The 26,283-nt window shown below is 43.9% G+C and overlaps 1 protein-coding gene across 1 annotated transcript in view; it reads left to right on the plus strand.

The window, feature by feature from the left end:
- Positions 1–26,283, plus strand: part of SAG (S-antigen visual arrestin) — a 78,908-nt gene that overhangs the window by 2,108 nt on the left and 50,517 nt on the right. The window contains exon 2 of the mRNA XM_069727775.1: positions 25,887–25,981. Within this exon, the coding sequence (XP_069583876.1) occupies positions 25,922–25,981 (60 nt within the window). The 5' untranslated portion in view covers positions 25,887–25,921. The remainder of the gene's footprint in view (positions 1–25,886; positions 25,982–26,283) is intronic.

The following is a 26,283-nucleotide window of genomic DNA, read 5'->3' on the forward strand; positions in this document are numbered from 1 at the left end:
GAGGGTGCTCTCTTATACTACAGGTTCTGGCTATGGGGTGTTGCCTTATACTACAGGGTCTGCCTATGGGGATGCTGCCTTATACTACAGGGTCTGCCTATGGGGGTGCTGGCTTATACTATAGTGTCTGCCTATGGGTGCTGCCTTGTGCTATAGAGTCTGCCTATGAGGGGATGCATTATACAATATAAAGTTTGCCTATGGGGGCTGCCTTGTGCTATAGAGTCTGCCTATGGGGGTGCATTGTACAATATTTAGTAGGCCTATGGGGAGTGCATTATACTATATGGAGGCTTATGGGGAGTGCATTATACTATATGGAGGCTTATGGGGAGTTCATTATACTATATGGAGGCTTATGGGGAGTGCACTGGTGTCTACCACTGACCATATGGCGGTAATATCTATGTTGGTCTTTATATAGAGACTACAGTTATATGAAAAAGTTTGGGCACCCCTATTAATCTTAAGCTTAATGTTTTATAAAAATTGTTTTTTCGCAACAGCTATTTCAGTTTCATATATCTAATAACTGTTGGACACAGTAATGTTTATGCCTTGAAATGAGGTTTATTGTACTAACAGAAAATGTGCAATCTGCATTCAAACAAAATTTGACAGGTGCATAAGTATGGGCACCCTTATCATTTTCTTGTTTTAAATACTCCTACCTACTTTTTACTGACTTACTAAAGCACTTTTTTGGGGTTTTCTAACCTCATTGAGCTTTGAACTTCATAGCCAGGTGTATGCAAGCATGAGAAAAGCTACTTAAAGTGGCCACTTGCAAGTTGTTCTCCTGTTTGAATCTCCTCTGAAGAGTGGCATCATGGGCTCCTCAAAACAACTGTCTAATGATCTGAAAACAAAGATTATTCAACATAGTTGTTCAGGGGAAGGATACAAAAAGCTGTCTCAGAGATTTAACCTATCAATTTCCACTGTGAGGAACATAGTAAGGAAATGGAAGAACACAGGTACGGTTCTTGTCAAGGCCAGAAGTGGCAGGCCAAGAAAAACATCAGAAAGGCAGAGAAGAAGAATGGTGAGATCAGTCAAGGACAATCCTCAGACCACCTCCAGAGACCTGCAGCATCAACTTGCTGCAGATGGCGTCACTGTGCATCGGTGAACTATACAATGCACTTTGCACAAGGAGAAGCTGTATGGGAGAGTGATGCGAAAGAAGCCGTTTCTGCAAGCACGCCACAAACAGAGTCAGCTGAGGTATGCAAAAGCACATTTGGAGAAGCCAATTTCTTTTTGGAAGAAGGTCCTGTGGATTGATGAAACCAAGATTGAGTTGTTTGGTCATGCAAAAAGGCGTTATGAATGGCGGCCAAAAAACACAGCATTCCAAGAAAAACACTTGCTACCCACAGTAAAATTTGGTGGAGGTTCCATCATGCTTTGGGGTTGTGTGGCCAATGCCGGCACCGGGAATCTTGCTAAAGTTGAGGGATGCATGGATTCCTCTCAGTATCAGCAGATTCTTGACAATAATGTTCATGAATCAGTGACAAAGTTGAGTTACGCAGGGGATGGATCTTTCAGCAAGACAATGATCCAAAACACCGCTCCAAATCTACTCAGGCATTCATGCAGAGGAACAATTACACTGTTCTGCAATGGCCATCCCAGTCCCCAGACCTGAATATCATTGAACATCTGTGGGAGCATTTGAAGAGGGCTGTCCATGCTCGGCGACCATCAAACTTAACTGAACTGGAATTGTTTTGTAAAGAGGAATGGTCAAAAATACCTTCATCCAGGATCCAGGAACTCATTAAAAGCTACAGGAAGCGACTAGAGACTGTTATTTTTGCAAAAGGAGGATCTACTAAATATTAATGTCACTTTTCTGGTGGGGTGCCCATACTTATGCACCTGTCAAATTTTGTTTGAATGCAGATTGCACATTTTCTGTTAGTACAATAAACCTCATTTCAAGGCAGAAACATTACTGTGTCCAACAGTTAGCAGATATATGAAACTGAAATAGCTGTTGCAAAAAAAAACAATTTTTATAAAACATTAAGCTTAAGATTAATAGGAGTGCCCAAACTTTTTCATATAACTGTATCTTCAGTAACAGCGCAGTCATCTGCTGAAATTCTCCTCCACTATTAGGGTGCGTCACCGAGTTGTAATCAAGGTTACCTGGTTAGGGGCCACTCAGAAGTTTCGCCCCCCCCGAACCAAAACCCTAGCTACGCCTCTGGTCTACTGTGTTTTATTGTATATGCTGAATATTAGTTTATATTCTATATGTGATCTAACAAGTGGATCATGATTTCAAAAAGTTGGATAATGACCACTTTTGTATATTCTCCATAGTTATCCCGGCAATATAGTATTGACAATATAAAAGTCTGAAATATGTTCAACCCTGCAGTTAATTGGGGGTACATTAATGAGCAGTTTATACTGTCCCGCTATATACTGCCTCGCTGCAGAACATTTGCCACGCTGCTTTTCATAAATGTAAATCTTTATGGTGTAAATATGGGCATTGCACAATACCACGTCTCTTATCCTGTGTACGTATATAGACACTGCACTGTAACACTTCTCTTATCCTGTATATATGGACATTGCACAATAGCACTTCTGTTATCATATATGTATGGAAACAGCACCGTTTTCACAAAGGACTGTAATCTGTTTGGGTGAGCCCGCACTGACATTGATGTAACATAGTAACATAGTTATTAAGGTTGAAGGAAGACTTTAAATCCATCTAGTTCAACCCATAGCTTAACCTAACATGCCCTAACATGTTGATCCAGAGAAAGGCAAAAAAATTCATGTGGCAAATAATAAGCTCCACATTGGGGAAAAAAATTCCTTCCCGACTCCACATACGGCAATCATATTAGTTCCCTGGATCAATGCCCTATCAAGGAATCTAATATATATAATATTATACTTTTCCAGAAAGGTATCCAGTCGCCTCTTAAATTTAAGTAATGAATCACTCATTACAACATCATACGGCAGAGAGTTCCATAGTCTCACTGCTCTTACAGTAAAGAACCCGCGTCTGTTGTTATGCTTAAACCTTCTTTCCTCCAGACGTAGAGGATGCCCCCTTGTCCCTGTTTCAGGTCTATGATTAAAAAGATCATCAGAAAGGTCTTTGTACTGTCCCCTCATATATTTATACATTAAAATACGATCACCCCTTAGTCTTCGTTTTTCCAAACTAAATAGCCCCAAGTGTAATAATCTATCTTGGTATTGCAGACCCCCCAGTCCTCTAATAACCTTGGTCGCTCTTCTCTGCACCCGCTCTAGTTCAGCTATGTCTTTCTTATACACCGGAGACCAGAACTGTGCACAGTATTCTAAGTGTGGTCGAACTAGTGACTTGTATAGAGGTAAAATTATTTTCTCCTCATGAGCATCTATGCCTCTTTTAATGCATCCCATTATTTTATTTGCCTTTGTAGCAGCTGCCTGACACTGGCCACTGAATATGAGTTTGTCATCCACCCATACACCCAGGTCTTTTTCATTGACGGTTTTGCCCAGAGTTTTAGAATTAAGCACATAATTATACATCCTATTACTTCTACCCAAGTGCATGACCTTACATTTATCCCCATTAAAACTCATTTGCCATTTATCAGCCCAAGCTTCTAGTTTACATAAATCATCCTGTAATATAAAATTGTCCTCCTCTGTATTGATTATCCTGCAGAGTTTAGTGTCATCTGCAAATATTGAAATTCTGCTCTGAATGCCCCCTACAAGGTCATTAATAAATATGTTAAAAAAGAAGAGTCTCCTCTCCTCCACCCTGGGTACCATCCGCACATGATCCGCTTACTTCCCACATGGTGGGCATAGCCCCATGCGGAAGTAAGCGGATCAATGCATTCCTAGGTGTGCGGAATCCCCGCGATTCCACAAATTTAATGAACATGCTGTGTTTTTTTTCTGGAATGCGATTCCGCTCAGGAAAAAAATGCAGCATGTGCACAAAAAATGCGGATTGCATTCTATTAAATAGGATGCTTAATGTGGTTTTTTTCGCGGTTTTATAGCATTTTTATAGCAAAAAAAGCGAAAAAAATGTGAAAAATCTGCTACGTGTGCACACAGCCTAAAAGGGCTAAAGATGACACGTTTCCTTTGTATTTTAGGAACAAAAAAATATATTTTCATCTTTTAGATTTTGAAAATTACAAAAAGGAAAATTGGTTGAAGATTTGTGTGTTCAGATAACTTTGACCAAGATTTTAGACCTTATCCCCTTCATCCCGAAGCCTGTTTTCACATTCCTGACCAGGCTAATTTTTTTCAATTCTGACCACTGTCACTTTATGAAGTCATAATTCTGAAATGCTTCAATGGATCCCGGTGATTCTGAGAATGTTTTTTCGTGACATATTACACTTCATGATAGTGGTAAAATTTCTTTGATATGACTTGCGTTTATTTGTGAATAAAAGCAAAATTTGGCAAAAATGTTGAAAATTTCGCAATTTTCAAACTTTTTATTTTTACGCTCCTAAATCAGTCATATCGCACAAAATAGTTAATGAATAACATTTCCCACATGTCTACTTTACATCAGCAGAATTTTTTAAATAATTTTTGTGCCTTAGGAAGTTATAAAGGTTAAAAGTTGACCAGCGATTTCTCATTTTTACAACATAATTTGCAAAACCATTTTCTTTAGGGACCACATCACATTCGAAGTGACTTTGAGGGGTCACTATGACAAAAAATGCCCAAAAGTGACACCCTTCTAAAAACTGCAACCCTCAAGGTGCTCAAAACCACATCCATAAAGTTTATTAACCGTTCAGGTGCTTCACAGGAATTTTTGGAATGTGGAAGGAAAAAATAAATATCGCAAGGGTAACGGGAGAAAATGGACCATTTTGACTTTTTTGAATGTAAAATTTGCTGGAATAATTAGCAGTTGCCATGTCACGTTTGCAGAGCCCCTGATGTGCATAAACAGGGGAAACCCCAACAAGTGACACCATTTTGGAAGTAGACCGTTTAGGAAACTTACCTAGATGTGTGGTGAGCACCTTGAACCCACAGGTGCTTCACAGAAGTTTATAACATTAAGCCGCGAAAATAAAAAAATTTCATTTTTCCCAGATAAATCTTTTTAGCTCCAAATTTTGGTTTTTCATAAGGGTAACAAGAGAAATTGCTCCATACAATTTCTGCTGAGTGCGCAGATACTCAATATGTGCAGAAAAACAACTGTTTGGGCGCACGACAGGGCTTGGAAGGGAAGGAGCGCTATTTGACTTTTTGAATGCAAAATTTGCTGTAACAATTAGCGGACGCCATGTCGCGTTTGGAGAGCTCCTGATGTGCCTAAACAGTGGAAAGCCTACACAAGTCACACCATTTTGGAAACTAGACCCCTCTGGGAACTTATCTAGATGTGTAATGAACACCTTGAACGCCCAGGTGCTTCACAGAAGTTTATAACGTTAAGCTGTGAAAATTTAAAAAACAAAAATCACATTTTTCCACAAAAATCGTTTTTAGCTCCAAATTTTGTATTTTCACAAGGGCAACAAGCGAAATGGACCCGAAAATGTGTTGTGCAACTTCCCCTGAGTTTACCGATACCCCATATGTCATCGAAAACTACTTTTGAGGCACAGTGCAAAGCTCAGAAATGCCTATTACAGTGCAGTACATTGGCAGAGCCTCAGAGGTGCCAACACAGCAGAACCTCCCCATAAGTAACCCCATTTTACAAACTAAACTTCTCATTGAAATTTATCTAGGGGTGCCGTGATTATATTGACACCACAAGTGTGTTACAGACTTTTATACCATTGAGCAGTAAGGATAAAATAATTTACATTTTACCACCAAGATTGTGTGTTAGCCGCAAGTTTTACATTTTCACACTGGGAAATGGGTGAAAACGACACCAAAATTTGTCCCACAATTCCTACTGAATGTAGTAATACCCCATATGTGGCTGTACAGTACTACTTAGCCATATGGAGAGACTCAGGAGGGATGGAGCGCTATTTGCCTCCTGGAGCGCGGATTTTCCTAGAATAGTTTGCAGACTCCATATAAAGAGCCCCTAAGTGCTAGAAAAGTAGAATCCCTCCTCAAGTGACCCATTTTGTTTTTAAATTATAACCCTTTGGAATTTATCTACAGATATAGTGATGATTTTGACTCGATGGATGTTTTCCAGAAACAAACAGAAGTGGATGTTGCTTAGTGAAAACTGCAAACTGCCATTGTAGTAATCAGTACGTTGTCGTGACCAGTACATTATACCCAGCTCATGCTTCTGGAGACACGCACCTGTAAATTAGGCGGGCTCTCATCACTACAGAAATGCCAAACGTGTGGGTGCTAAATGTGGTTTAGACACAATGGGGCTCAGAAGGGAGGGGGCATTTGGATTTGGGAGTGGAGACTTTGCTGAATTTCTTTTGGGAGGCGAGGAGCCATTTTACATTTCCAGAGCCTTTGTGCTACCAGTAACGTGGAAGCCCCCAATATTTACGTTAACAGATGATAGACCTTCATGAGGGCTTCATTTTTTGTGGATTGAATTAAAGCTTTTATTGGGACCATTTTTCATAATATTTATGATCACATTGAAGCGCCTCTGAGCATTTATATTGGGGTTTACATCTAAACCTCCGAGTGACATGACAGATAAAACCCCCGATGGATCCATTCACTATCATGGGGCAGCAGAGTTACGCTGGACTCCGTCTGGCCTCTGTACAGAGAGGTGTCCTTTTCAGAAGTGCACAAAACTGTGGCAGACGGCACTTTTATGCAATCCTAAAATGACAGACACCGTCGGATCACAGGTCCTATGGTGCCCACAGTGCCACTATCTGGTTCATTATAGGGAATCTTCCACCAGGGGTTCTGTCTGAATCAAGTATTTCAGAGATTTACACGGAAACCCCGGTGTAAGCATTCAGTGCAGAGGACAGGATAAATGTGCGCAGAGCCTTACTGCGATCTTTGGGAGGCAGAACGAAAAAACAACAGCAGGTGAAGAATTGGTTTTATTTATTTTTAACGCCATTCCCTGTGCAGTTAACCCCTTCCCGACCTTTGACGCCACGTAGGCGTCATGAAAGTCGGTGCCAATCCGACCCATGACGCCTATGTGGCGTCATGGAAAGATCGCGTCCCTGCAGATTGGGTGAAAGGGTTAACTCCCATTTCACCCGATCTGCAGGGACAGGGGGAGTGGTAGTTTAGCCCAGGGAGGGTGGCTTCACCCCCCCCCCCCCCCGTGGCTACGATCGCTCTGATTGGCTGTTGAAAGTGAAACTGCCAATCAGAGCGATTTGTAATATTTCACCTATTAAAACTGGTGAAATATTACAATCCAGCCATAACCGATGCTGCAATATCATCGGCCATGGCTGGAAACACTAATGTGCCCTCACCCCACCCCACCGATTGCCCCCCCAGTCCTCCGATCAGTGCTATGCACCGCTCCGTCCTGTGCTCCGCTCCCCCCGTGCTCTTGTCCGCTCCCCCCCGTGCTCCAATCACCCCCCCGTGCTCCGATCCAACCCCCCTGCACTCCGATCCACCCCCTCGTGCTTCGATCCAACCCCCCGTGCTCCGTTCCACCCCCCCGTGCTCCGATCCACCCCCCCGCGCTCCGATCCACCCCCCCATGCTCCGATCCCCCCCCGTGCTCCCCCCACCCCATCATACTTACTGATCCTGCCGGGGTCCGTCCGTCTGTCTTCTCCCTGGGCGCCGCCATCTTCCAAAATGGCGGGCGCATGCGCAGTGCGCCTGCCGAATCTGTCGGCCGGCAGATTCGTTCCAAAGTGCATTTTGATCACTGAGATATAATCTATCACAGTGATCCAAATAAAAAAATAATAAATGACCCCCCCCCCCCTTTGTCACCCCCATAGGGACAATAAAAAAATAAAGAATTTTTTTTTTCCCACTAAGGTTAGAATAGGGTTAGGGTTAGGGTTTCGGTATGTGCACACGTATTCTGTTCCTCTGCGGATTTGATAAATCCGCAGTGCTAAACCGCTGCATATTTATGGCGGATTTACCGCGGTTTTTCTGCGCATTTCACTGCGGTTTTACAACTGTGATTTTCGATTGGAGCAGTTGTAAAACCGCTGCGGAATCCGCAGAAAGAAGTGACATGCTGCAGAATATAAACCGCTGTGTTTCCGTGCAGTTTTTCCGCAGCATGTGTACAGCGATTTTTGTTTCCCGTAGGTTTACATTGAACTGTAAACTCATGGGAAACTGCTGCGGATCTGCAGCGTTTTCCGCAGCGTGTGCACATACCTTTAGAATCAGGCTATGTGCACACGGTGCAGATTTGGCTGCGGATCCGCAGCGGATTGGCCGCTGCGGGTTCGCAGCAGTGGTCCATCAGGTTTACAGTACCATGTAAACCTATGGAAAACCAAATCCCCTGTGCCCATGGTGCGGAAAATACCGCGCGGAAACGCTGCGTTGTATTTTCCGCAGCATGTCAATTCTTTGTGCGGATTCCGCAGCCTTTTACACCTGTTCCTCAATAGGAATCCACAGGTGAAATCCGCACAAAAAAACACTAAAAAAACCGGCAAGGCCGCAGGTAAAACGCAGTGCCTTTTACCCGTGGATTTTTAAAAAATGATGCTGAAAAATCTCACACGAATCCGCAACGTGGGCACATAGCCTTAGGGTTAGGGTTGGAGTTAGGGTTGTGGTTAGGGGTGTGTTGGGGTTAGGGTTGTGATTAGGGTTATGGCTACAGTTGGGATTAGGGTTAGGGGTGTGGGGAGGTTAGTGTTGGAGGTAGAATTAGGGGTTTCCACGGTTTAGGCACATCAGGGGTCTCCAAACGTAACTTGGCGCCACCATTGATTCCAGCCAATTTTGTATTCAAAAAGTCAAATGGTGCTCCCTCACTTCCGAGCCCTGACGTGCGCCCAAACAGTGGTTTACCCCCACATATGGGGTATCAGTGTACTCAGGACAAACTGTGCAACAATTACTGAGGTCTAATTTCTCCTGTTACCCTTGTGAAAATAAAAAAATGCTTGCTAAAACATCATTTTTGAGGAAAGAAAAATGATTTTTTATTTTCACGGCTCTGCGTTGTAAACGTCTGTGAAGCACTTGGGGATTCACAGTGCTCACCACATATCTAGATAAGTTCCTTGGGGGGTCTAGTTTCTAAAATGGGGTCACTTGTGGGGGGTTTCTACTGTTTAGGCACACCAGGGGCTCTGCAAATGCAACGTGACGCCCGCAGACCCTTCCATCAAAGTTTGCATTTCAAAAGTCACTACTTCCCTACTGAGCCCCGACGTGTGCCCAAACAGTGGTTTACCCCCACACATGGGGTATCAGCGTACTCAGGAGAAACTGGACAACAACTTTTGGGGTCCAATTTCTCCTGTAACCCTTGGGAAAATAAAAAATTCTGGGCTAAATAATTATTTTTGAGGAAAGATAACGTATTTATTATTTTCACGGCTCTGCATTATAAACTTCTGTGAAGCACTTGGGCGTTCAAAGTGCTCACCACATATCTAGATAAGTTCCTTTCGGGATCTAGTTTCCAAAATGGGGTCACTTGTGGGGGGTTTCTACTGTTTAGCCACATCAGGGGCTCTGCAAACGCAACGTGACGCCCGCAGAGCATTCCATCAAAGTATGCATTTCAAAACATCACTACTTCAATTCCGAGCCCCGGCATGTGCCCAAACAGTAGTTTACCCCCACATATGGGGTATCACCGTACTCAGGAGAAACTGGACAACAAATATTGGGGTCAAATTTCTCCTGTTACCCTTGGGAAAATTAAAAAATTCTGGGCTAAATAATTATTTTTGAGGAAAGAAAACGTAGTTATTATTTTCACGGCTCTGCATTATAAACTTCTGTGAAGCACTTGGGCGTTCAAAGTGCTCACCACACATCTAGATAAGTTCCTTTCGGGATCTAGTTTCCAAAATGGGGTTACTTGTGGGGGGTTTCTACTGTTTAGCCACATCAGGGGCTCTGCAAACGCAACGTGACGCCCGCAGAGCATTCCATCAAAGTATGCATTTCAAAACATCACTACTTCAATTCCGAGCCCCGGCATGTGCCCAAACAGTAGTTTACCCCCACATATGGGGTATCACCGTACTCAGGAGAAACTGGACAACAAATATTGGGGTCAAATTTCTCCTGTTACCCTTGGGAAAATTAAAAAATTCTGGGCTAAATAATTATTTTTGAGGAAAGAAAACGTAGTTATTATTTTCACGGCTCTGCATTATAAACTTCTGTGAAGCACTTGGGCGTTCAAAGTGCTCACCACACATCTAGATAAGTTCCTTTCGGGATCTAGTTTCCAAAATGGGGTTACTTGTGGGGGGTTTCTACTGTTTAGCCACATCAGGGGCTCTGCAAACACAACGTGACGCCCGCAGAGCATTCCATCAAAGTCTGCATTTCAAAACGTCACTACTTCAATTCCGAGCCCCGACATGTGCCCAAACAGTGGTTTACCCCCACATATGGGGTATCAGCGTACTCAGGAGAATCTGGACAACAATTTTTGGGGTCAAATTTCTCCTGTTACCCTTGGGAAAATAAAAAATTGCCGGCTAAAAGATCATTTTTGAGGAAAGAAAAATTATTTTTTATTTTCATGGCTCTGCGTTATAAACTTCTGTGAAGCACCTGGGGTTTAAAGTGCTCAATATGCATCTAGATAAGTTCCTTGGGGGGTCTAGTTTCCAAAATGGGGTCACTTGTGGGGGAGCTCCAATGTTTAGGCACACAGGGGCTCTCCAAACGCGACATGGTGTCCGCTAACAATTGGAGCTAATTTTCCATTCAAAAAGTCAAATGGCGCGCCTCCCCTTCCGAGCCCTGCCGTATGCCCAAACAGTGGTTTACTCCCACATATGAGGTATTGGCGTACTCGGGAGAAATTGCCCAACAAATTTTATGATCTATTTTATCCTATTGCCCATGTGAAAATGAAAAAATTGAGTCGAAAATAATTTTTTTGTGAAAAAAAAGTACTTTTTCATTTTTACAGATCAATTTGTGAAGCACCTGAGGGTTTAAAGTGCTCACTAAGCATCTAGATAAGTTCCTTGGGTAATCTAGTTTCCAAAATGGGGTCATTTGTGGGGGAGCTCCAATTTTTAGGCACACGAGGGCTCTCCAAACATGGTGTCCGCTAAAGAGTGGAGCCAATTTTTCATTCAAAAAGTCAAATGGTGCTCCTTCCCTTCCAAGCCCTGCCCTTGCGCCAAAACAGTAGTTTACCCCCACATATGAGGTATCAGCGTACTCAGGACAAATTGGACAACAACTTTTGTGGTTGTTTCTCCTTTTACCATTGGGAAAGTAAAAAAATTGTTGCTAAAAGATAATTTTTGTGATAAAAAGTTAAATGTTCATTTTTTCCTTCCATGTTGCTTCTGCTGCTGTGAAGCACCTGAAGGGTTAATAAACTTCTTGAATGTGGTTTTGAGTACCTTGAGGGGTGCATTTTTTTTGTATGGTGTCACTTTTGGGTATTTTCAGCCATATAGACCCCTCAAACTGACTTCAAATGTGAGGTGGTCCCTAAAAAAAATGGTTTTGTAAATTTCGTTGTAAAAATGAGAAATCGCTGGTCAAATTTTAACCCTTATAACTTCCTAGCAAAAAAAATTTTGTTTCCAAAATTGTGCTGATGTAAAGTATACATGTGTGAAATGTAATTTATTAACTATTTTGTGTCACATAACTATGGTTTAACAGAATAATAATTCAAAATGTGAAAATTGCGAAATTTTCAAAATTTTCGCCAAATTTCCATTTTTATCACAAATAAACGCAGAATTTTTTGACCTAAATTTACCACTAACATGAAGCCCAATATGTCACGAAAAAACAATCTCAGAACCGCTAGGATCCGTTGAAGCGTTCCTGAGTTATTACCTCATAAAGGGACAGTGGTCAGAATTGCAAAAAACGGCAAGGTCTTTAAGGTCAAAATAGGCTGGGTCATGAAGGGGTTAAGTGATTTGGTGCCTTTTTTTCTGGTGAGTGCGATTACAGCGATACCAGATTTATATTGGGTTTTTATGTTTGGCTGCAGTCACACACTAAAATATGCTTTTTATTGCAAAAACTAGTTTTTTGCATCCCCATATTTTGAGAGCTGTGATTTTTCCAGATTTCATCCCACAGACTCATGTGAGGGCTTGTTTTTGCTGGACGAGCTAACGTTTTTATTGGTACCATTTTTGGGCACATGACTTTTTTTTACCGCTTTCTATTTCGATTTTTGGGAGAGAGTGAACAAAATCCAGTAATTCAGGAATCGTTTTCTTTTTTTTTTTTACACCGTTCCGTGTGTAAAATTGATAAGTATCTTTATTCTTTGGGTCAATATGATTACAGTGATGCCCAATAAAAACTTCACTGTCACATCATACTCACCCTCCCGGCACAGTCTCTGCACGTCCCTGCTTCTCGGCACTGGCAGCTCTTCCTGTGTTCAGCGGTCACGTGGTACCGCTCATTAAAGTAATGAATATGGACGCGCCTCCACACCCATAGGCTTGGCCGGCATAATCATTACTTTAATGAGTGGTACCATGTGACCGCTGAAGACCGGAACAAGCTGCCGGCGCGCGCCGGAGACCATCGGAGAAGCAGGGAAATACAGAGAGACTGCGCCAGGATTGGGTGAGTATGACGGGGAGGGGGAGCCATGCGATATTCATCTGTTCCCGCTCCACCACCAGGCTCCATCTTCTGCATCTTCTGGCTATGATGTTCAGGTCAGAGGGTGCGATGACATGGTTAGTGCGCACCCTCAGTCACTGCAGAGACCTGGAAGACACAGCAGCCCACGGTGGTGGAACGGGGACAGGTGAATATCGCAACTGCCGGTGTCCTGAGTCAGCGGCGACTTCCGCACCTGGCCCCCATAGCGCGCCGGTGTCCCCGCCTGCTCAGGACCCCAGCACCTCTCCAGCGATGAGAGGTGAGTATGTCATTATTTTTTTAAATCGCAGCAGCAGTATATGGGGCATATTATGCTATGGAGCATCTTATGGGGCCATCAACCTTTATGGAGCAGCATATGGGGTTATATTATTCTATGGAGCATCTTATGGGGCCATCAACTTTTATGGAGCAGCATATGAGGTTATAATATTCTATGGAGCGTCTTATGGGGCCATCAACATTTATGGAGCAGCATATGGGGCATATTATTCTATGGAGCATCTTATAGGGCCATCAACCTTTATGGAGCATATTATTATATGGAGCATCTTATGGGGCCATCATTAACCTTTTATGGAGCATTACATGCGGCATATTTTAATATGGAGCATCTTATGAGGCCATTATTAACCTTTGTGCAGCATTATATGGGGCATATTTTAATATGGAACATCTTATGGGACCCATCATGAACTGTGGGGCTCCTGATTCAATATGGATAGTCAAAAACACTTAACCTACTGATGTCTCAATTAACTTTACTTTTATTGGTATCTATTTTTATTTTTGAAATTTACCAATAGCTGCTGCATTTCCCACCCTAGGCTTATACTCGAATAAATAAGTTTTCCCAGTTTTTTGTGGCAAAATTAGGGGTCTCGGCTTATACTCGAGTATATACGGTATTTTATAGAAAAAATAATTATTCTTGCATCACTTTGAGAGGTATAACTTTTTATTTTTCTGCTGATGGAGTTGTATGAAGGCTTGTTTTTTTGTGGGACAAAATATTGTTTTCAGCAGTACCCTTTTTATTTACATTCTTTTTTATTGCATTTTATTGCACTTTTTGTCTTGATGATAAAGCAATGTTTTTTTACTCCTTTTTTATTTATTTTTTTACGGTGTTCACTGAATGGGTTAACTAGTGGGACAGTTTTATAGAGAAGGTCGTTACGGAAGCAGCGATACCAAATATGTGTACTTTTATTGTTTATTTTTTTATTTACATAATTAAATGTATTTATTGGAAAATATTTGTTTATTTTTTTTCTTCTATATTTGGGGATTTAAACATTTTTTTTTACACTTTTTAATATATATATATATATATATATATATATATATATATATATATATATATACACATTTTATATATATTTTTTTTTTTTTACATGGTCCCAGTATGGGACAATACTGTATCATCAGATCGCTGATCTGATGTTCTGCAATGCATCTGCACTGCAGTGTTATGGACCTGGTGATTAGGAGCACCCGGCACGACCTGATCGTTAAACTCACACAGGACAAGCTCTGGGATGTGGGAGCTCTGCTGACTGCAACCCCTAATCCTATCACACAACTAGAAATAGCCGTGGAGCGTTCCTGACTCTCCCTAGACACCTCTTCATAGCCTAAGAGCTAGCTAGCCCTAGAGATAGAAAATAAAGCCTACCTTGCCTCAGAGAAATTCCCCAAAGGAAAAGTCAGCCCCCCACATATATTGACTGTGAGTAAAGATGAAAGTCACAAACGCAGAAATGAAACAGGTTTCAGCAAAGGGAGGCCAGACTCACTAAACAGACAGAGGATAGGAAAGGTATCTTTGCGGTCAGCACAAAAACCTACAAAAGACCACGCAGAGTGTGCAAAAAGACCTCCGCAGCGACTAACGGTGCGGAGATGCCACTCTGCATCCCAGAGCTTCCAGCTAGCAAGGCAAAATCATAATATGCAGCTGGACAAGGAAACAATGAACAAATAATAACAAGCAGGAACTTAGCTTCTGATGGAGTAGACAGGTCACCAGAAAGATCCAAGAGCGAACTGAACCAATGCAGAAACATTGACAGCTGGCATGGAGTAACGATCTGAGTGGAGTTAAATAGAGCAGCCAACCAAAGGATAAACCACGTCACCTGTGTAAGGAACCTCAGAAGCAGCAGCTCCACTCACAGCCACCAGAGGGAGTCCATGGACAGAACTCGACGAAGTACCATTCACGACCACAGGAGGGAGTTCGACAACAGAATTCACAACACTGCAGGACATCAGAGCAATGTCTGACAGGCAGGGAAGGAGGCATCTCAGGTCCTGCTCTGAGCAGACACTGACACGCCACCTTCCATCAAGGATTCTGTGGCCATCTTGCGGCCAGGGGTCTCCATGGAGACCATCAGGAAACGCGATTACATTGCGTTGTCATGGTGGAAGTGCGCAGGGAACTCATTCTCCTCTATGTCGTGTCACTACTGACATCTGCATTGGAGAAGTTAAATACCCGTGATCGGCACTAGCATCGATCATGGGCGTTGATGTGGGGTGTCAGCTATCACACAGAGCGTGAGGTTGCGCAATTGTTACACCGTACCTACACTGCTGTTTACTGGAACGCAGCTCCCGTAGAGCAGTACATGTATGTCACATGTCGGGAAGGGGTTAGCCTGTTATGGTTATGGCTTTTTCACTATCATCGATAGGAAAGGCCAGGTGTTGCCAATTTCCCAGCTTGATAAAAACCTAGCCTCCTCTAACCTTGTGCCAAAAAACAGCAGCAATGGGTTCTTCTAAGCAGCTGCCTAGCACTCTGAAAATGAAAATGGTGGAAATGTACCATAATTAAGAAATGGCAGTTAACAGGAACAGCGGAGGTAAGATAAGGTCTGGAAGATGAAACAAAATTTCAGTGAAAGCTGCTCGTAGGTTTGCTAGAGAGGCAACTTGGAATGTCAGCTTGACTGTAAAAGACCTTCAGAAAGATTTAGCAGACTCTAGATTTGTGGTACATTGTTCTACTGTTCAGAGACACCTGCACAAATATGACCTTCATGTAAGAGTCAGCAGAAGAAAACTTTTCCTGCGTCCTTCAGCATCAGAAGTATGAAAAAGAACATCTAAACAAGCCTGATGCATTTCGGGAACAAGTCCTGTGGACCGATGAGGTTAAATTATAACTCTTTGGCCATAATGCTCAAAGGTACTGTATGTGTGGAGAAAAAAGGGTACAGCATTTCAGGAAAAGAACAGCTCAACAACCATTAAGCATGGGAGTGGATCAATCATGCTCTGGGGTTGTGTTGCAGCAAATGGCACAGGGAAAATATTACAGGTAAAAAGAAGAATGGATTAAATGAAAATCAACAAATTGTTGATTCAAACATAACACCATTTGTAAAAAAAAAAAGCTGAGGTTGAAAGGAGGATGGCTTCTACACATGACTAATGATCCAAACACATGTCAAAATCCACAATAGACTACTGAAGGTTTTGCAATGGCCCTCACAGTCCCCTGATCTGAACATCATTGAAAATCTGTGGGTAGACCTCAAAATAGCAGTTTATGCAAGGCAACCCAGGAATCTCACAGAACTGGCAGAATTTTCCAAGGAAGAATGGATGAAAATGCCTCAAACAAGAATTGAAAGATCCTTGTCTGACTGCAAAAAAGAGTTTACAAGCTGTGATACTTTTGAAAGGTGTGTGGGGGGTGCTACTAGATACTAACTAACAGGGTGCCAAAACCTTTGCATCAGACCATTTTCATTTTTGTGATTTTTTTTTAATGTAAAATATGAAAATATATATATTTTTTGCCTAAAATACAAAGGAAATGTGTAATTTTAAGTTTAGTCCTTTTAGAGATAATTTCATCTTCAACTTGCTTAACTGTTCACAATAACAGTAATTTTGCCCAGATATGGCCAACCTTTTTACATGCCACTGTACATATGCATACATATACAACCCCTGGCCAAAATTATGTAATCACCGGCCTGGGAGGATGTTCTTTCAGTTGTTTAAATAGAAAAAAGGTAGATCACAGACATGGCACAAAACTAAAGTCATTTCAAATGGCAACTTTCTGGTTTTGAGAAACACTAAAAGAAATCAAGAACAAAAAATGTGGTAGTCAGTAATGGTTACTTTTTCTTACAAAGCATAGGGGAAAAATTATGGAGTCACTCAATTATGAGGGAAAAAATTATGGAATCATGAAAAAACTGCAGCGTCCCAGAGTCCTGGTCGTTGCAGTAATGTTGCTCTGCCACTAAGGGGAGTGATGTTATGTCTGATTGCACTAAAGGAGTTCACCTGACCAGGTATCACAGTCACACATTACACTTCACACTCCGGCCACCAGGGGGAGCAAAAGGCACTATGTATTAGGTCGCTCCTCACACTTTGGTAAAACTGGGGGTTGGATAGGAAGTTAGAGAGAACGCAGCCTGGGAGAGCTCCAGGGAGGACCTGTCAGGGGTGGTTTCCTGGCAGGTACCTAGCAGAAAGGACAGAACGTACGGAGCCGCACCTGCACTACCTTGTGGCGGCATCCTAAGGAAGGACACGAAGCGAAGGATATTGTGGAGAAGTGAGAAACGAAATCGCAGCACAAGGAGATAACCAGTAGGAGTCGTGCCCCGAGATCAGCAACATCCTACTGAGGCGCGTAGCCGGTGGCCGGAACGCCGAGGAAGTAACAGACTTCAAGCATTACTTCAAACAGCGGCAGGACAGTTGATTTTAGGTTGGCTGTCTACCTTACATCACCTAAGCAGACATAGGGGGTAAAGTTGGAGAGGGGCATCTCTAGGGTCCCAGAATAGCTCCGAGCCTATCCGTCATACAGGTGCGTCCTAGCCAGATAAACTTGGGGGATGGAGAAGAGAAAGAACGAACACGAAAGTTGTGAGGACTATCCCGAATGCTCAGCAGGGAAGGACTACAACACACAGGCGCTAGTTGGAAGGCACTGATTTCCACCTGCAAAGGGAACTCTGGATGTGCCTTCGGACCGGCTGGACTCAGCCAGCCCAGTTAGCAGTGCTCTGGATTGCGGATCCCGAAGTCTTCAGTAAAAAAGTAAAGAGACTGCAACCCTGTGTCCTCGTTATTAGCTGCGCCTCACATCATCGTCACCCACACTACTGGGAAGCCCTGGGGATATACTTCACCTGTGGGAAGGTATACCATCTAGCTGCCATTCCATCACCCCAGCGGACCCCCAAGCAGCGTCGGTCACCCTGACCGAAGACCACAGGTGGCATCACGAACCCTTGACAAACTTTCATCACCCCTTTTATTGGACGCCCCTTAGCAGGGTCACGGACTGTGCCACCATGACAACCCCAGCACCGAGACAGAGAGGACCGGTACCGAGTAACCCACGGCCCTGCGTCTTGGGGCGCTCCAACTTGGCGTCACGAACAGGATCGTACTTAAGCCTGAAGAATCAGGTCATGTGTGCCTTGGAACTGTGATTAAATTGTGCTTGAACTGTGATTTATTGCAAAGACTATGTATTGCTATTTGCCGCCAAGATTCCCGCCAAAACCGCCGCCATTGCCACGCCACGAGGAGCGCAGGAGAAGAAGAAGGGCGTGGAGTTGTGGGCGTGAACGAATTGAGAAGCGCAAAAATAATGGCCGCCCAGTCTAAGTATTTTTTCATCTTGGAGACGTGTCCGTCAGCAGCAGAGACCCGCCTCCTGCTTCTCTATGGAGGGTGGGAGCTCTGGAGACGGGGCCGCCCACAAAAGAGGGCGTGCGAGTAATATGAAGGCGACGGAGAGACTGACATGGTGACCCCCAGGCGTCCACGTGGAAACACCTCGGCCCGGCCTGATTCCTTGCTGGAGGGAGAGGACTCCGGTCCACTGGTACGAGAAGGGCCCGATGCTCAGCCCCTGGATAGTGGGTTGGATGTGACCAGGGTCCGGCGGCTGGTCACCTGCTGGAAGGATGCTCGGAGGGAGGCACGGTTTGCCACGCTAATGACCGCGGTCTCCCCGCCTGAACCATGGATCGGCCGAGGTCGGTTCAGGCCCCATGCAAGTGCCGAAACAGAACGGGCCCCTGGGATCCATCTGTCTCCCTTGGTTGATCTGCTGCTTGCTGCAGCTGCAGGGGGCTGTTATGAACTGGTGGTTTAGGAGCAACATGGGACGAGCTCTGAAGGAGGTGGTACCTGTACTGACCGCAGTCTCTAAGCTCAACACCACATTAGAAGTAGCCTTGGGATGCTCCTGTCACTCCCTAGGCACCTCGTCACAGCCTGAGAACTAACTACCCCTATAGATAGAAACAGGAAAACTATCTTGCCTCAGAGAAAATCCCAAAAGGATAGATAGCCCCCCACAAGTAATGACTGTGAGTGGAGAGGGAAAAGACATACACAGAATGAAACCAGGATGTAGCACAGGAGGCCAGTCTAGCTAGATAGATGCTCAGGTGAAGTTTTATTGTAGTACTAGAAACGTTTCGGTCCGCAACATATAGGACCTTCATCAGTAACTACAAAAGTGAAACCAATATATACATAAATACAGTGCAGTGAAAACGAAAAAACAAAACAAAGTATATACAGAGATCTGTCAATATATAATGATGCTGAGCCTAAATTACATATGGGTCACAAAGAGAAAATATATGTATGAGACAGAAGTCATGCAGGCGGAGAGATATAAAACAACTGGCATCGGTATACACTTAGAGAGGGACAAAAAAGAAAGAAAGAGCTGCTACATACCGTACTAGTGGAATAGTATAGGAGCAAGCAATATGTTAAGTAAGTACCAGGGCACAACGCAGGCAATGCCTATGTGGGGAAAAGGGTGAGGATTGTGTCACGTCAATGGAGCCCAAACAAAGTGCCCAAGCTAATATAGGGATGTGTCATACCTGAAACAATCATCGGAAAAGCGCGCCAGATAGGCTAAGGAAGGAGGAGAAAATATACCTATAAGCTCCGGCTGGGATGTACTAAAGGTCTACAGAGACAAATAGATACTGGTGTTACCTGCGGGATAGGAGTGGAGTGCACACGGGTCAGACGCGGTATCCCCCGCTCGTCTGCTGTATAGCCCGCAGGAGCGCGTACTAGTAGCCGGAAGGCGGGACCATAGAGGGGGCTTACACCAATAGAATAGCGCACATAGAGGGCGGACGTGACGTCGTGGGCAGGAAATAGAACGAGTTTCCAAGGCAACGAGGTGTGTAGCGTCGGACGGCGATCCCCGTGAGACAGTAAGGGGAAGCGGTCCCCGTGTAAGAACCATCCCTCCGGAAACCAGGATGACAAGTATAGTTCCGGAAGCAGTGTGGTATATACTATGTGACTTAGGTTTTTTTTATGAATAACGGCACAGAGGAAATGGACTAGAACGGGGACTAAAAGGAACCGGACCCCTGTATAGTGCCCACAGATATGGAAGATAGGGACCAAAGCAGAGAGGTACAAAACAGTACAAATACAACAAGATGAGGACATAATAGATGGTGAGGTACACAGGACTGCCGTGGAAGATGCGGTGTGGCACATGTATAGTGGGTGAAGTCCGGAATAAAAGTAGTCCAGGCGAAGCTGTGACAGCAGTGGTAGTATGAGAAACAGACTTCAGTATAGGCGGTTCTAAAATGGAAGAGAGGAGAATTAGGACCAGAAAACCGGGCACACAAAATAAAATAAAATAAGCTGCTACATTACTACTCCCTACGGAAAAGAATAATGTAAAGATTAGCACTGAATGAATGACACGACACAAAACACAAAATGAGTCATGAAGTAATATTAGTAAGATGCCTACTGTAAAAGGACATAGCTATCACCATCTACACATGATATGGGAATAAGATAGATCCTGTGTGACTAAGAACCAATATAAGACCGATCAATCTGAGACGAAAATGGATGAGGAGAGAGAGATCTGGGCCCAATGTAAAAGGATGGGGCACAGGGCTATATAAAGGCTAGCAGGTCGTAGTCTCTATTTAGGCCTTTAGGATGTAGTGTGTCTAATGTATGCATCCAAAAGGCCTCTCTACGTTTCAGATGAAGTATTCTGTTGCCTCCTCGTCTTAGTTGGAGGATGTGCTCAATGACCTGAAACTTAAGTTGAGAGATACTGTGGCCTTTGTCACTGAAATGTGATGGAATAGGTAGTAACAGGTTTTGACAACGTATGGTGGATTTGTGTTTGGAAATTCGGTTGCGGATGGCTTGAGTCGTTTCGCCTACATACAGTAAGCCGCAAGGACATTTAATTAGGTATATGGCCCATGTCGTGTCACAAGTAAAGAAATCCGTAATAGGAAAAGTCTTGCCCGACTGAGGGTGATGAAATGTAGAACCCTTCTGTACGTTATTGCACTGTGAGCAATGAAGGCAGGGGAATGTTCCAGTGCGTGGGTTTTGTAAAAAGCGTTGGCGCGGGACCAATTTATTTGTGCCAATATCTGCTTTAACCAGTGTGTCCCTGAGATTGGGGGCCCGCCTAAAGCATGGAAGAAAGGGTTCATGGAACTCAGGGACCTCCGGGTGGGCACTTGATAGAAGGTGCCAGTGTTTACGGATGGACTTATGTAAAACGTATGCAAAGGGATGATAAGAATGTACAAAAGGTATGCGTTTGGAAGATTTGCGGACCGAAACGTTTCTAGTACTACAATAAAACTTCACCTGAGCATTATAAGTTGAGTTTAAAGGTTTATCATTTGACTTACGTTAAGGTGTGGGAACCTACCTTTTTGCACCACCACTTAATAGTGCACGCGTTTTTCCACGTAGCTAGATAGATAGGACAGGATAGAATACTGTGCGGTCAGTATTAAAAACTACAAAAATCCACACAGAGTTTACAAAAGTCTCCACACCTGACTAAAGGTGTGGAGGGTAAATCTGCTTCCCAGAGCTTCCAGCTTAACTGAATTAATCCATACTGACAAGCTGGACAAAACATAGAATGCACAGAACGAATAAGTCCACAACATGTGGACAGAAAAGAGCAAAGCAAGGACTTATCTTTGCAGAACTGGTCAGAATATCAGGGAAATCCAAGAGAGATGTGAATCCAACCAGGAACCATAGACAAGTGGCACTGGCTGAAGGAAGAGCCAGGCATAAATAGCCGAGCAGAAAGACAATCAGTGGAAGCAGCTGCAGACTGCTAAATCCAAGGAGCAGCCATTCCACTTAAAACCACCGGAGGGAGCCCAAGAGCAGAACTCACAACAGGGGGCCCAGTTGCATCGCTACCCCATAGTGGACCGAGAGGACCAGATCTTATGGTCCTCACCTGGGAGGAGTACCAGCGGCACCGATTGGTGGAGTGGAAGGAGGAAACCAAACCCGGGGCCTTGGTCGACTTGAGGGAGGATCCTCTACCGCAGTGGGGTGTCGTAGTCCTCTTCAATCCCCAGGAGGGGAGGGAAGTCATCCAGGAGATCGGGACGCCGTTGACGGTGTGTGTCACTCGGGACGAGGTGGAACCTTGCTGGGGGCAAGCTGACGCCGACCGCGACCTATGACCTGGTTAAGAGGAGCTGGCTGGTGGGCCCACGGTGTCCAAAGGTGCACAGCCCTCCTTGCTGCAACCCCGGCCCGGAAGGCCGAACCCGTCGCAGAAGGAACGATTGCGACCTCTGCTGCGGACTCCCAAGTTGCTCAGACTCGTCAGGTAACCTTGAGTCCCACCCGTTCTCAGCCGAGAAGGATGGTGTGTGAGGTAAAGCCATTACAGCACTAAACCTCAGAGAACCTCAGAGAACCGAGACTGTAAATAGTTAACTGTTTCCTGCTTTTGCTGCCTTAAACCCGTCTAGGGTTATTTCTTAAAGGGATCCCTTTGTTGACCTGGGATCCCTATTGTTTTACGTTTTTTGTACAAGTTCATCAGTGTTTCAAGAGACTACCGAATCATGGACGGTGAATGATTCATGAACTGGTTTTGTAAATAGTTTGCACCTTCTTAAAGGTGCTCCCTACTGGTTTTACAAGGAAAGAAGACTTTGCGAAGAAACTATTCCTGATGACGACATGAAAGTTTCTCTTGTCTTAAAGTTTATGACAGAAATTGTTGATTGATTGCACTATCTCAGAAAAGACTGATTTTTCCTCTTAAAGGGAATGTTTACTTGTTGCACTTTGATAATGTTGCCTTAAGTAGTAAGATAGTAATAATGTTTACATGTAGCTAGAGAGCTAGTAAGTGAACCCGTAGGGGTTAGTGAGTCCTCCTGAAAACCATAGAGAGATGGTTGCCGTGGACCTAGAAGAAGAGATGCAGTAGGCCCAGACAAGTAGCTAGGTGGTCCTGCATATGTGAAGTCGAAGAAGTAAAGAAAATGTTAATTTTGTACCATAGTGTTTTATAGTAAGCCTTTAGTGGGTTCAGCTTATATGCCCTTAAAGGAAAAGTTAAATTATTGTTCAAAGTTTTTCCCTTAGTAGAATACCCGGCTGGGTAAAGGAAATTATTTATAGTTAGTAAGTTAGGATGTTATTTAAAATGTTTCAATATGTTTCTGTTTGTAACGTTCAAGTGACCTCACCTCCCATAAAGGGAAGCACTGTTATATTTACCTATTCATAGCATTTCAAAATTTTGTATGTCTTTTTCTAACATGTATTATTGTTCTTTTCCCAGTCTGGGAGTACTGGATTTAACCGGGGGGGGGGGGGGGGGGGGGGAGTGCAGCGCCCCAGAGTCCTGGTTGTTGCAGTAATGTCGCTCTGCCACTAAGGGGAGTGATGTTATGTCTGATTGCACTAAAGGAGTTCACCTGACCAGGTATCACAGTCACACATTACACTTCACACTCCGGCCACCAGGGGGAGCAAAAGGCACTATGTATTAGGCCACTCCTCACACTTTGGTAAAACTGGGGGTTGGATAGGAAGTTAGAGAGAACGCAGCCTGGGAGAGCTCCAGGGAGGACCTGTCAGAGGTGGGTTCCTGGCAGGTACCTAGCAGAAAGGACAGAACGTACGGAGCCACGCCTGCACTACCTTGTGGCGGCATCCTAAGGAAAGAAGTGAGAAATGAAATCGCAGCACAAGGAGATAACCAGTAGGAGTCATGCCCCGAGATCGGCAACATCCTACTGAGGCGCGTAGCCGGTGGCCGGAACGCCAAGGAAGTAACAGACTTCAAGCATTACTTCAAACAGCGGCAGGACAGTTGATTTTAGGTTGGCTGTCTACCTTACATCACCTAAGCAGACATACGGGGCAAAGTTGGAGAGGGGCATCTCTAGGGTCCCAGAATAGCTCCGAGCCTACCCATCATACGGGTGCGTCCTAGCCAGATAAACTTGGGGGACGGAGAAGAGAAAGAACGAACACGAAAGTTGTGAGGACTATCCCGAATGCTCAGCAGGGAAGGACTACAACACACAGGCGCTAGTTGGTAGGCACTGATTTCCACCTGCAAAGGGAACTCTGGATGTGCCTTCGGACCGGCCGGACTCAGCCAGCCCAGTTAGCAGTGCTCTGGATCGCGGATCCCGAAGTCTTCAGTAAAAAGGTAAAGAGACTGCAACCCTGTGTCCTCGTTATTAGCTGCGCCTCACATCATCGCCACCTACACTACTGGGAAGCCCTGGGGATATACTTCACCTGTGGGAAGGTATACCATCTAGCTGCCATTCCATCACCCCAGCGGACCCCGAAGCAGCGTCGGTCACCCTGACCGAAGACCACAGGTGGCATCACGAACCCTTGACAAACTTTCATCACCCCTTTTATTGGACGCCCCTTAGCAGGGTCACGGACCGGGTCTAGCCACCGTGACAACCCCAGCATCGAGACAGAGAGGACTGGTACCGAGTAACCCGTGGCCCTGCGTCTGGGGGCGCTCCAAAACAAACAAACAGAAAACTCCAACACATCACTAGTATTTTGTTGCCCCACCTCTGGCTTTTATAACATCTTGCAGGCTCTGAGGCATGGACTTACTGAGTGTCAAACAGGATTCTTCATCAATCTGGCTCCAACTTTCTCTGATTGCTGTTGCCAGATCAGCGTTGTAGGTTGGAGCCTTGTCATGGACCATTTTCTTCAACTTCCACCAAAGATTTTCAGTTGGATTGAGATCCAGACTATTTGCAGGCCATGACATTGACCTTATGTGTCTTTTTTCAAGGAATGTTTTCACAGTTTTTGCTCTATGGCAGGATGCATTATCATCTTTAAAAATGATTTCATCATCCCCAAACATCCTTTCAATGGATGGGATAAGAAAAGTGTCCAAAATATCAACATAAATATGTGCATTTATTGGATATGTAATCACAGCCATCTCCCCAGTGCCTTTACCTGACATGCAGCCCTATATCATTAATGACTGTGGAAATTTGCATGTTCTCTTCAGGCAGTCATCTCTATCAATCTCATTGGAACAGCACCAAACAAAAGTTCCAGCATCATCACCTTGCCCAATGCAGATTCGCGATTCCACACTGAATAGGACTTTCATCCAGTCATCCACAGTCCAAGATTGCTTTTCCTTAGCCCATTGTAAGCTTGTTTTTTTCTGTTTATGTGTTAATTAATGATGGCTTTCATTTAGCTTTTCTGTATGTAAATCCCATTTCGTTTAGGCGGTTTCTTACAGTTCGGTCACAGACGTTGACTCCAATTTCCACCCATTCGTTCCTCATTTGTTTTGTTGTGAATTTCCTGTTTTGGAGGCATATTACTTTAAGTTTCCGGTCTTGACGCTTTGATATCTTCCTTGGTCTACCAGTATGTTTGCCTTTAATAACCTTCTCATGTTGTTTGTATTTGGTCCAGATTTTAGACACAGCTGACTGTGAACAACCAACATCTTTTGCAACATTGCGTGATTTCTTCCCTCAGAATTGAGTGATTCCATAATTTTTCCATATGCTTGGTTAAAAAAGTAACCACTACAGACTACCACATTTTTTGCTTAAAGCCAGAAAATTGCCATTTGAAATGACTTTAGTTTTGTGCCATGTCTGTGATCTGCTTTTTTTCCACAAAATTAAACAACTGAATGAACATCCTCCAAGGCCGGTGATTCCATAATTTTTGCCAGGGGTTGTACACACATGCTTACATCTTATATGAGAGACAAAGAAAGTATAAGCGTATGACAATCCAATATATAATGACTTATCTGTCTATATCAGCAGGCTGCACATCCTTGTAATAAACTCACAGCAACATGAGTGGAGACAAGAAATCCAGACATATTATCTTTAAGAAAACCTCCCGTGACAAAGCGGTTAGTATTCCTCTATATGCAACATAACCAATGTTTTACCAGCCTGCACTGATTTAGTCCTCTACTCCAACCAATGTTTTGTCTTCTATTTTCTTTAACGCGTACCTTCACTTTAAAAAAAAAAATTGGGTAGAGTGCAGGACTAAATCAGTGCAGGTCTTTTCTAAACTGCTTTATTTGTATTTTTGCTGTTAACGCGCAGCATGGACCGCCCATGACAAGACAGCATCCCTCTGCTAGGCTTCAGGGTGGGAGTGAGCGCCATAAGATCTTAGGGTGCTCTCTCCCACGCTGAAGATGGT

Source organism: Ranitomeya imitator, chromosome 5, assembly GCF_032444005.1.
Source record: "Ranitomeya imitator isolate aRanImi1 chromosome 5, aRanImi1.pri, whole genome shotgun sequence".
In the NCBI taxonomy this organism is placed as follows: domain Eukaryota; kingdom Metazoa; phylum Chordata; class Amphibia; order Anura; family Dendrobatidae; genus Ranitomeya; species Ranitomeya imitator.